This window comes from Microplitis demolitor, chromosome 6 (genome assembly GCF_026212275.2).
Source record: "Microplitis demolitor isolate Queensland-Clemson2020A chromosome 6, iyMicDemo2.1a, whole genome shotgun sequence".
Taxonomy (NCBI): Eukaryota; Metazoa; Arthropoda; class Insecta; order Hymenoptera; family Braconidae; genus Microplitis; species Microplitis demolitor.
The window spans coordinates 14,950,313-14,963,664 of NC_068550.1; the positions used below are offsets into that span (position 1 = coordinate 14,950,313).

The 13,352-nt window shown below is 30.0% G+C and overlaps 1 protein-coding gene across 1 annotated transcript; it reads right to left on the reverse strand.

Annotated features, from left to right (window-relative positions):
* Nucleotides 1-5,545: 5,545 nt before the first annotated feature.
* On the reverse strand, nucleotides 5,546-9,941 carry LOC106693416 (kinase D-interacting substrate of 220 kDa B-like). The gene is made up of 2 exons (XM_014441018.2): nucleotides 9,787-9,941; nucleotides 5,546-6,803 (listed from the first exon to the last, which is right to left on the reverse strand). The coding sequence occupies exons 1-2, from the start codon at nucleotides 9,939-9,941 to the stop codon at nucleotides 5,546-5,548; spliced, it is 1,413 nt and encodes a 470-aa protein (XP_014296504.2).
* Between the last annotated feature and the right edge of the window lie 3,411 nt (nucleotides 9,942-13,352).

Below are 13,352 nucleotides of genomic sequence, written 5' to 3' on the forward strand. Positions count from 1 at the left end.
GTTGATTCAAAATAGAATTTCAAGCAAAAAACAAAAAGAAATGTACCTTTAACAACCGACAGAAAATAATTTCTTATATCAATAAAAGGAATTTTCAAAATTTCCCTCTTCCTACATATTTTAAGTACATATATACGTATACATGCGTACATACTAATCTAATTTCTATCCTATTTCATATTCGTACATTCATCCTCATTTTATTCTTTTACCACTATATTCATCATTTTCTTTTTATTTATTTATATATATATTTTTTTTTTTTTTTTTTTTTTTTAGCACCATGTTTCGACAGAGCATAACAATGAACGAGTTTTGCCGACATCGCGCGTCCATATATGTAAGTTTCCTATATCTGAACGTCTTTTAAAATTTTCTTTAAAATTTGTCTCTTTTTTCGATTATCTTATTTCTCTCCAGATTATCCTCCGGATCGTGGCATATCTACGGATGCTGATGGACCCACAACCCCCGAGTCGTGGCGTGTGGCTATGCGACCAAATCGACACATTAGTCCGCTCACACCTTCTCCCCCCTCTTCCATGAGCGTTTTGAGCCGGAAGGCTCATTGGTTCGAACTCGGGCGTTTTTTTATGCCCGCACTTTAAGTGCCCCGTTGCGGTCATTTCAGTCTCCAGACATACACATTTTTTGGCAGTTATGGCCCGAGCTGGAAAAGATCGCTATCGGTAAAATTATCGCCGAACAGTAAGTTTCCGCTTTAATTTCCCCTATCCTTCCTTTTTTTCCGTTCACATACTTTTAATTCATAAAATTTTTCATTTCCAGACTTTCATCGGAAACGCCGGCCGCCCTTCCAGACGCGGCTGCATAGGAGTTGTATTTTCAATAGTATAATAATAGATAACATATATTTTCGTGTACGTAAAAAAACAATTTCCGAATATTGTCATATCGCTCGAATATCACATGACGTTGAGTTTTTTTTCGCTCAGTTTTGCTTAATTTTTTTCTTTATTTAGTTTTGTGACTGCGAGATTTTAAAACTTGGTAATTAATTATAAAATATTTATCACTATTAATAAACACTAAAAGGTATCTACAATATTTCAATACAAAATAATATAATATTGATAATAAAAAGATATAGATATAATATAATAATAATAATAATAAAAGTTGAAAACTCTAGTATAAAACTAACTACTGCATTGTATGCAAAATCTCTCTAAACTTAATAAAAACTAATAATATTAATAATTAATAATTAATAATTAAAAAAAACGCATAGTACGATAGTTGTGTTGTATAACTAATTAATTAAATTGAATAATAGTAAATAATACTAATATTAATTAATTAAAAAAAATAATAATACAATGTTGTATATTTTACACTTTTTACTCTACGTGTCGTAGGCCTCATTTTATTTTTTTTTTGTTGATTGTTTCTTTTGTTCAAAATCCTGTTTTTGAAGACGCATTCAGATTTTGTTTGACTTATTGGCAAGAGTTACTGTCAATTGTCCGCGAGGACGTCCGAAAGTTAATTAAAATATTTTTAATTCATTAAAACGGGAAACAATTAACGTATAATGGAGAGACTGATAAGCAACTTAATATGGAAAGTTAATAAGTATGTATTTGGTGTATGAGATTTATCTTGTCTTGAGCGAATTCTACTCACTGATAACAGTTTTAAATTATAGAAGAAAAATATATATTTGCATAGATTTATACATATATCTGTATATATTTATGTAACTATTCGTTTTTAGAATTTGTTTTATGGTTTTATCAGCTATTTTGACAGTTTGTTAAATGGCATTTGATGGCAACTCATATCAGTTAATTTTTATTCCTATTTTGTGTCAATTTTAAATTCCAAAGAAAAAAACCTAATTCACCAAAGTTTTTGACGACTGAAATTTCGATTTTTATTTGAGATATTTTATATATCACTATCTATACACGAGTCCACAGGAAACCTTATTGAATGAAATAAAATAATGTGTTTTTTTTTTCACTAATTATTAAAAAGCGGCACTTTAAATATATATTTACCTTGTATAAAATAACTTAAAATTAAAATTTAAATAAAATTAAAATTTACCTGATAATTTTAATTTTTCGTTACATTTTTTTTTTATTTTTTTCTCAATTTTTTTGTTTGAAATTTTACGTATTTTTAGATTTTGGCCAAGCCCTTACTTTTGTTCATTAACTTTTCTAATTGAACAATAATGTATTACCGTGCCAATAAAATAAAAATAATATTCATAATAGTATACAATAATTATGATAATAATAATATAAATATAATTATAATAATAATAATATTAAAACGATCACATCATCAAGTACAGCATTTTGGCGGTTGCACGATTCGCACGACAATAAAGGGGAGAAGGAAAAATTTTGACCTATGCGTCACTTAATGAAATTATTATTCATGTTTTTTCTTTCTTGGGGCAAAAATTGAAAGCATAGTTTTTGTCTTTATTAGCCCACAAAACATTATAACAGTGACTATCAATTACTCAATATTTTCCGTTGGAGAGTATGCGTTTTAATAACGTTCCTCAATGAGAGATCCCCTTATCTATTGTACCCATATCCTGTTTCCAAATTCCTTTGACCTAATTCAGATCCATCTCGCAACGTTGTTCGCAACAAGTCTTGACTTCTGCCTCAATCGCGATCATAATTTGCAACGCATGTATACATATAAAGAAAATTAATCTTTTCTGCCGAGCGAAATAATAAAAAAAAATATTCAACGTATTTTTTTTTGTTTAGTGCTACAGTGATATCAATTGGTGCGACCAGATTTTTCTATTGCCTTTTTTTTGTGTTCAGTGTTAGTGTCGTATTTAACTGGTAAGATTTTTCGAACGAGTTTACTTTACAACTTGTGTTCCTACAAGTACGATATTTCGAATCATGTGCATCTTTTAAGGTAATAATTATCTCTCCTCTGCTTTGAATTCTATACTAACTTAAAAGTCTTTAAGAAATGCGAGATTGAAATGTCTTTACTACTCGTTCTTCCCCACAAAACAAAAAAAAATTCTCTCTCATTTTTTTTTTATGCTGTTTTTCTTTTCCAATACCTCCTGTCAACCCTTTCCCCACAATTTCAATAATTTCCAATTCCTTTAATTATATTTCGAACCAGAAAAAGTTATACCTTTTTCTCAATGTGTTGGAGAAAGAGAAGGTGAGAAAAAAAGAGAAAAAAAAATATTCCAATTTCCTGCAAAAATTCCAACTTTTCATTCCTCATTCACCAAAACATTGTTATTTTTTTTTTTCACGATAAAAAAAATTTCTATTCTCTATCTATCTATTTTTTCAGATTATTAACTACCGAAATATGTCGGATTTTGCTTCGATGCGAGCTTTTAACCATCTTGTGCTTCATCTTCCACGGATTGTATTTTATGTTTACCTCCTATATAGTTTTGGAACATGTCCTTAAGTATTTCTTCCTTTTTCCAGATCCTTGAACAGCTTAGGGATACCATGTGGAACCTGTGTCGTGCCCGCTACCCGCCGATTGTGGGTTTGACTTTCCTGGATGACGTATCCTGCCTCACCGGGTTACAACTTCCAGTCATTCTCAAGGACCTTTTCACCACCCTCAATCGCGTAGTTGCGGTGCGGAGAAGGCGGTGGATTTGGGCCGAGATTGCCCTGGAGGAATGCCACCACCCTTACCACTACTTAGGTGACCTGAGCCCAGTTCGAAATCTTCTAACAAACATCCAGGACCTACTGGATAAAACCGCCTAGTTTTTCCTTTCTCTCTCCCTCTTCCCCCTTTTTTCGCATCCCCTCTTCCTATAAGTTCATTTTACTTTCCCCTTATTAGAATATTAGTGAGTGTAGACATGAAATCATGGAGGAGGAAAAAAAAATTTTTTTTTTTGACTAATTTGGGTATTGAAAAGAAAGGATTCCCTTTTTTTTCTGCAAGCAGATGAATTCCCTAATATTTAACCAATATTTCCTTATATTAACGCGTAACAACAAAACAACAAAAAAAATAATGTTGGTGTGCTTTTAAAGTGATCATTGTAATGAGTCTATTTATAACGATCAAAATTGTACATAGCTCGTTACCTATTATTATTAATAAAATTTAATTGTTTTATGATAATATTTTTCTTGTTCCCCCTTTTTTTCGAAAAGATTCATAGTTTATATTTTTCTCGTTTTACTTAATTAACATTTTACTTACTATAACCGTCCCAATCGCACCTGTTCGCATGCTACGAGAAAAATAGTGAATTTAACAAGGGAAGAAGATTTGGTATACTTGCCAATCCCAAAAATATAGTTTTCTCTGACCCGATTTATTGAATTCGTTATTGACGATTATCCGCGTTTATAGGCGTTTAATCCACAACAGCAACTAAAATTTGTAGTTAAAATAATTCAACTGTGTACATTTCCCATTTATTTGTAAGGTTGATTCTTTTTTCAATATAATGTGAGTAATTTATAACTCATACTTCAATATCATTTTTTTCTTTATTCAGCTATATAATCACTACCTTAATTTGTTAATATGCCCACGTTAAAGGTGCGAATAACACCTATTTCCGGCACGCATTGACTCCAAATGAAAGGGAGGAAAATATGGGTTCACGAACGAGAAAAGTAAGAGAGACATCGACAACCAACCAAACCTAATGAGAAAAAGATAACTGGAGAGAAAGGAGATGAAACTTAAGCCTGTATGGCGAAGGAAAACGTGAGGGAGGTAAAATTCCGCAAGATCGGTAAGTTATTTAATTTTCTCTTTTCCAGATTAACTTAATCATGCTAATGAAAAAAATGTGTTATTTAGATGAATTGAACTGTCGTCACTCGTCAACTCTGGAACCATGTGTACCGAGGATAACCAGACTGCAACGTTACTCTGTCCACAAATAGTCGTATACTAGCTAATTAATTATCATCACTACTTACCACTATCGTTTACATCTATCTTCGTAATAATTTTATCTTTATAATTATATAATTATTTTACTTCCTATTTACCCCAGCGCTTTTTAGCATAAAATGAATCGTTTATTTATACTTACATTCCTTCTCTTATTTATTCCCCACTCAATTTATTTAAATATCCCGTGGAATTATGCACAGTCATTCGTAATTTATATTCTTAACTTAAATAATACTACAAATTTTTATTGTAGATTTATTATTATTACTTATTGATTAAATTCTCAAGCCGGAGAAAGAATTTATTGAAGTTTCAAGTATATGATCTGAAGCCATGCAATAGATAGAAGCAGAAAGTAAAAGTAGAAGAATAGGTTACCGGTACCGGGTTTTCATGCAATGAAATATTTAAATTCTTCCTCCCATTCTCTTCATTCTAGCTTTACTTGTTATTATTACAACGAAAAAAAAATATCAGAGGGTGAAATTCAAGTTAATTATATTCTTTATTAATTTCGTACGCAACTATTAATACATTCAATAATCATGTTCCATTATTATATTTTTTTTTTGCTAATTCACGTATTTACGACTATTTCTTTTTATTTTCACTTCTTTTCCTACATTTAAAATCATTGGTCCATGCGTGTCATCCTGATGAGCTCTTCATTATTAATATTACTAACGATTTCATCCAGCACGTACTTTCGCAAATTTTCTAACGGCATCTTGCTGTTTCTCATCATATTATTTAGTACTCGAACAGCCCGTTTGATAAGCTTCTCCCTGTACCTTGCCGCCACGACTTTTTCCAACATGTCATTCCCATAGTGACAGATCTTTCCTCGTTGAAGCTTTCGGACAAAATCCCTATGTCTTATAAATCGCCTCATACTTTCTGTTGATACCTTCCACACGTCGATAGGTGTCACTTCTCTTTTCCCTTGACGTATTAACACAATTTCCTTCATTTCCTCCATTTCCTTCTTACATTTTACTTCATACAGCGCTTCATTTTGCTTCAAGTACAACAATTCCAGCTCCAAATTCTGGTTTATCAAATCTCCCATAACTCTTTTTCTTATGAGGAACTGTCTTATCATCGAATGCGTCCAACTAACGTGTCCCTCAGTGACTGACGATATTTCATCCGGCTCTTTTTCGTATCCTGCAGGCAAATCATCATCTTGCCACGTATATCTGCAATATTGAACCACGTATCTTCCCTTTTTATCTTTTAGATTAACATTTGCTCCATTTTTTAGCAGCATTGTTACAATCTCATCATACCCTCTTGCTCCTGCTAGGTGCAATGGTGTTGCCCCTTCATTAGTCGTCTGCTGATTGACATTGGCTCCAAATTTTATTAGCATTTCCGTTATTTCCATCTTCCTTATATGATCTGGACTGTACAAATTGTCTCCTTCATATCGGCGAGCTAGAATTTTCTTAAATATCATGAATAGTGGTGTCATTCCATGGCATTCCCTATGATTTACTCTAGCCCCTTGTTTTAATAATGCATTTACTTTTTCCGATTGCCCATACTCCGCTGCGTAGAATAATGGTGTTCTTCCTTTTTCATCTTCAATGTCCATATTCACATTATGTTCAGTAAACAAATCAAATATTTCCATATACCCTTGTCGTACGACCAGATGCACAGCTGCGACTCCTTCACGATTTCTCGCCTCCACCTCGACTCCATTTTGTAGCATGTATTCCATTATTTCTACTAGTCCTGCCCTGTTTGCTCCTGTTTCCTGTCCAACAGCGATGACGAGCTGATGTATCGGTCGGTTCCCACTATCATCATTATCTGCATTGATATTTGCATCCCGGGCAATGAGTAACCATGCTAATTGCTCTTCCTTTTTCCTTAGCAGTGCCCTAACAGTTGAAACAAGATAAATATTGTATGTTAAATTGACACACAAAAGTGTTGAAAATTTAACACTCAGAATTTTAACATACGCTTTTTTTTTACACTTCGACGATTCGTTTTTTAATGTGCAGATACTCATATTAACAAGGAATGTGAAAATTTCTCCATACAGTAAATGCTATATATATTTACCGAGGTCATTATTTTTGTTTCCTTATAAGACTTTTCGAGATAATAACACACAACTACGTAACTTTACAAAGAGTTTACAACAAATGATTCTGAAAGCCAGATCACGTTACGATCTTAAGAATTGCGAATAATTTTTTAACCTTTTTTGAACAATTTTCTTTGCACGGGTAATATGATTTTTTTTTATTTTATTTTTTCTCAGAGTTCTGACTACAGTCAGGGAATGTGCATAATTAGATCACCACACAGAAAAAAAATCTTGACTCAAGAAAATTTTTCTTCAACCAAGAAATTTTTCAGCGGGTGAAATGAAAACCGAAAATTTCTTGAACGAAGTGAAATAATTTCTTGAATTTTAAATCTTGAATTAAGAAAAAAAATTCTTAAGCCAATACATATTTCATACTTGGTACAATAATAGAATTACTTGTTTTAAAAACTTGCTTTTCTTATTATAGTAAACATTTTTCTTAACCTAAGTATGTTACTTACTTAAACCAAGAAATAAAAATATTTAGTTCAAGAAAGTTACATACTTAATTAAAGAACTATGATGTTTTGAAACAATAAACGGTACGAACTCGAATTAAAAATAAAGGGAGTTGGTTTAAAAAATTTAAACTCTTGGTTTGCGATACTTGCCTATCTCTTAATAAATGCTTCTGAAAAAGTATTTATTTGCTTCACGGCATTGTTTGTAATATTCAACCAAAAAAAAAAAAAAAAATTGTTCAATATAAAATTAAAAAAAAATTGAATTTTTTAAGCTCTATAAATTTATTTGCTCAATTAAAGAAATTAATTTTTTGGCTGAAAAAATTTTTTTTATTTGCAAAAAAAAATTTCTTGGTCCAAGAAAGTTTGTTCTTGGTTAAAAAATTTTTTTTTGTTGGTACAGAAACTTTCTCTTTTTAGCTCAAGACATTGTACCTTGACTCGATGAGGTAACAGTCTTTAGATAAGAAAAAAATTTCTCGAGTTAAGAACAAACTTTCTTGACCCAAGAAAGTTTGTTCTTGGTTTAAAGAATTTATGTTTTAGACTAAGAGAATTATGTCATCCGCGAAGGAAATACTTTCTTGATCCAAATAATTTTTTACTTCAGTAAAGTAAGAAATTTCGGTTTAGTTCAAGAAAAAAAATTTCGAAGACATTTTATTTCTTGGTTCAAGATTTCCTTTTTTTCTGTGCAAGCTCTTTTTCTGAAAATTTTCTGAACAAGTAGAAGATCATACAAAACCTATTCGCTATGAGTGTGACTGCAGCGCCAGACAAAATATGAACTACGGGAGGCTGTCAGAGTATGTTTTTATACGTATGTCAATAGCAAGAAACATAAAAATAAATAAATATTATAAATAATAGTAAAAAAAAAAGTTGTAAAAAATATGTGACAGTTTTATAGTAATTGCAGTTTTGTTTTTTAGCTAAACGGATCAACAATAAGTAAGTATAATGATAAAAAATAAAAAAGAATGCAGTAAGCATTTAGGTTAAGTTGTTTGAAATTCATATCAAAGTCAAAATATGATATTGAGGAAAAAATCAAAATGAAAAATAAATAATTAAATGATAACAAAATAAATACTTTCACGTGTGCTTGCTTACAATTTCAGTAATCATAGCCTCCCGTAACTCCGAAAGTAACCACTGCAAACGCTTCAGTCAATTTGATTTCCCCTACCATGGCTTCACTCAGAGCGAATAATTTCCTGAAAAGTTTGTATAAGAATCGAAAATGTTCATGACTGGTTCCAAGAACTTTTCTTCTGAATATGCTTTGAACATTTTCTGAACAAGTAGTAAGATCCTACAAAAACAAGAATTTTCCACAAAGTTCTTATAAGAGTCAAAAAATTTTCATAATTGGTTTGAAAAACTTGTTTTCTGAACATTTTCTGAACAAGTAGAAGATCATATGAAACCCACAGTTTTCTGGAAAGTTCTTATAAGAGCAAAAAAATTTTCATAATTGCTTCCAAGAAGTTTTTTCTGAACTTGTTCTGAACATTTTCTTAACAAGTAGTAAGATAATACGAAATCAAGAATTTTTCACAAAGTTCTTATAAAGGTCAGAAAATGTTCATAATTGGTTCGAAAATCTTTTTCTCTGAACATTTTCTGAACAAGTAGAAGATCATACAAAACCCATAATTTCCTGAAAAGTTTTTATAAGAGTCCAAAATTGTCCATAATTGGTTTAAAAAATTTTTTCCCTGATTATGCTTTGAATTCGTACAAGGATCATTTGAATCACTAAATTCGCTAGAAAGTTCATAAGAGTAAAAAAATATTCATGATTCTTTTCCATTCTTCATTTTTTGAACTATTTGTCAGTAAGATAGAATCTCTCGAATGGATTCTATTCTGATTAGATTTCAGAAAAAGCCACACAATGATCATAGTCACTTTCAGATATTTAATTTTAAAACACCTAAAAATATACAAAAACAAAACTTTTTTAGACTCAGACCTAAGAAATTCTGGTATGAGCAATATATTGAGATTCTAATGTTCATAATCCTCAAGTAAGTTTTTTTTTTAAGCTCTTAAAAACGATAAAATTGTCACTCTAAATTATTTTCGCTCAAAAAATATAAAAACCCTTCGAGAAAAACACCACGTTGTTCACAATTTCTCATACTTCTTATTTTTTCAATGTTCCAAAAATGTTCATTTTGAAGTTTCCAATTGTCTCAGTTTCTGAACGTTCACTATCGGGAACGTTTTTGTACCGTTTTTGGAACAAATTTTTTTTACACGGGAACCATTCGAGGATAGCACACGAGTAGTTACGGTGTTGCACCCGAACCAGTCGTGTGATCGCCCATACTTTTTCTTGCACACGACTGTCGTGTGCTGCACAGGGACCAGTCGGGTTTCAATTTTTCCGTGTAGCACGTTGTGAAGACTTTATGGATTGGTTTAATATTATGTTTCCCTATATTCATATGAATAAATATGAAAACATAGACGAGAGAAAATAAACAATGTGAAAAAATAATTTCCGGTGAATAGTTGATGCATATTACATGAGAACAAAAATAAGATATTTCATATAAATTAATAGAAGTTCATAAAAAACTCGTTCTTTTTGTTTTTTTTCGTTCTTAACTTTCGAAACGGTGGGTATGCATTTTATTTTCTTTTGAAGTAAAACTTCTTTAGGCACAACTAGGAAGTAACTGGATGACAATGCAAAGGACGTCCGTTACGGCAATATGGCGTCACGTTTCTGTACCATCCGGTTTTTAAATAATTTTGATTTTGTGAATAAATAGTAAATAAACAAATCAATCAAATGCTTTTAAAAAATGCTTCTGAAAAAAAATAATTAATAAAAAATATGAAATTGAACAATAATAAATAAATAATATAAAAAAATTATACAATAGAATTAAATATTTGTACAATGTACATACTTAATTATACATACAAGTAACTAAGATCTTTCTAGTATACTAGCTTGTATAGTCGATGCAAGTATAATCCGATGTTTAAGTCGGAAATAGCCTTCTTCTTCTCAGAATGCAGATGACCCAATATAACCTTAATTTTATGGCATCTGTACGTCAAAGTGTTTTGTGACAGAATATTTTCTGAAAGTTCAAGTGATAAAAACGAATTCGAAAACATCATATTAAAAAAATAATAAGAAGTGATTCTCAGTTGAATAGAAATGTCTGAATCGCAAGAATATTTTACACCGTCATCTGTAAATAATCGTAATCAAAGTAATCAAATATCTAAAGATGTCGTGCCGTGTAAAAAACGTAAGCTTTTATTTTATTATTTAAAGTTGCTTATCAAAGGATGAAACTATATCGCAAGCGTAAAAAAATACAAGCTGTCAATGAATGTATGATAATTTTAATTACATATATTGTTTTTTAATAAATGTATTTTTATTCTAATAGTAAGTTAAAATATTGATACAGGTTCAAAGGCTCTTACAAGCAGTGAAAGATCGCGATTGCACCGTCAAAGAAAACGACTAAAAGAAAATCCATCATGTGCTACTAATTTATTTGAAAATCTTGAGTCAAGTATTAATTCAGATGTTAATGTCAACACCATTGAGATGAATAAGAGTCTTTTTTCATTATTTAGCTTTTGAAAAACGCAAAAACAATTCAAAATTGATCATTTTATTCTGTTAACTTTTTAGATAAAAAAACTGCTGTAACTTATTCAAATGCAGCTACGTCATCATGCCAATTTCAAAATAAAGATTCGCCATTAAATAATCAACCATCACACGTTAACGAGACGAAAAGTAATCTTTTACAAGAATCAAATGAAGTATTTCAACTTCCTTATAAGGACTTCAATTTGTCTAAAAATGCACGAAAAATGTTTAAAAAACAATTTACAAATGATAGCTTTGGCTATGCATGTTTTGTTTGTGATCGACTTTGGTTTCAAAGTGACTTAAAAATTTTAACTGAAGCTCATACCAAATTCTTCATGATGGTTTTTCGAATATTGATTCAAATAATCAAGTGGCATGTCATTCTTGTCGAAACGCATTAAATTCTGGTAAGATACCTACTATGTATAAACTTAACGGATTTATATCTCCATCTGTTCCACACAATCTTCCTAAACTTGGTATTGTATCCGAAAGGTTAATCTCACCCCGATTGTGTTTTATGCTGATTAGGTGATTGCGTCATGCAAATGGACAATTTGGAATATTTGGGCAAATAATAAATGTGCCTGTTGACGTTAAAGATATGGTAAATTTATTACCACGTAATATTGATGATGATCATTGTATTAACGTTCACATTAAAAAGAAAATGGTTTATAGATCAAGCTATGTGCAGGGCCTGATAAATAAAAGAAATATAAAAGCTTGTCTTCAATATTCGGTTACAACACCTTTATATCAAATGTATAATGTGAAAATTGATGAATCATGATTTATTGGGCAAGACAGTAATATTGATAATACAGAACGAAGTGAAATTATCGAACATATTTCTATTGGAGAATCTCTGGTAGCACAACAACAAACTTTATTGTGGAATGATAATAAATATTTGAGTATTTCCCTGGTAGTCTAGTCGAGAAGTGAGTTTTCTGCGAAAAATCGTTGATATTCTCTCAAGAATATGGCTATTAACGCATCGGATTCAGAATTTAATTCTGAGAAATGGGTATTTTTTTTTATCCGCCATTAAAAATTTCATTTTTTATAAACAAAAAACGAAGAGACAAAAAGGGAATCTCCGTTTTTTAGCTATAACGTCAAAAATATTAAAGATATCTGAAATTTGAAAAAAGATTCTAAAAGAGGAGAAAATCATGGTAAAAAAAGTCTTGACTCCCCCAGTTGTAGCTCCATTATTTATAGTTTTAATTTAACGTTGAAAGTTAGGCTTCGCGCGGCCGTTTCGGTGCTTGCACGTCGTCGCCAAGCAAAGTAGGCAACACAAAATAATTTCTTTATAACATAAAATGTTAATTTAAAAATCTGAATAAATTATAGTGTTATTAAGACACTTAAAGGACTATAGCCCCCCATAAAAAAATTTTTAATTTGATTTTTGTTTAAGTTATTTGATTGTTAATTTACAAATTTTTCTAAGACTTGAGTTTTTATAAAATCTCTTAAAAATGTTTAAAAAATGTGTCTATAAATTTTTTATCTTTTGGGAGCTCTTGTTATATAAAAAATGAACAAAATTCCGTTGTAATAGTTTATGAAAGTTTTTTTATTTGTTGATAATGATTTTTCAAAGTTATTAAAAATTGAAATATCCGGCTAATGTTATAAAAAAAAATTTTTTTTCTAAATCTTTTATTTTAGGTGTTTTTGTATTCATATATTGAATAAAATCAATTTTAAAAAATTTCTAACATTAATTGTTTAAAAATTTGTTATAAACAAATAGACAAATTCAATATTTTTGATAATTTTTTTTTGTCATTCTGTTGTCTTCGTAAAATAATGATTTTTAAAAAACAGATTTTTTCTTAAAAAAATTTTTTAATTGTTTATATTGGTTTTTTTTATTTATCCACCATTTAAATTATTTATTAAGAAATCATTCTTTTTTTAAATCATTATTTACAATTCTTAATATAATTATGAAAAAACATTTTTTTTTTATTGAAATTTTCATTGATTATTTTATAAACAATTTGTTATAAACGAATTTCCATTTTCATTATGTTTTTTTTTCCGTAGCTTTAAAAAATTACAAATACAGCCATGTACATTAAAGTTATAAAAAAAAATTTTCTCTAATTTTTATTGAATTTTAAAATACTTCACCGCATCAAAGTAGAAGCGGACAGCTATTTTATCAACTTAAAAATTGTTATAACTTTTAAACTATTGGTGATACGGTCTT

What these genes read in the sequence shown, in the direction of transcription:
- LOC106693416 (XM_014441018.2), bottom strand. Translation starts at nt 9,941, where the DNA reads ATGAATATAGGGAAACATAATATTAAACCAATCCATAAAGTCTTCACA. An exon ending in ACTGGTTCGGGTGCAACACC is followed by an intron (nt 6,804 to 9,786) that starts GTAACTACTCGT and finishes TTCAACTGTTAG; the next exon opens with GGCACTGCTAAGGAAAAAGG.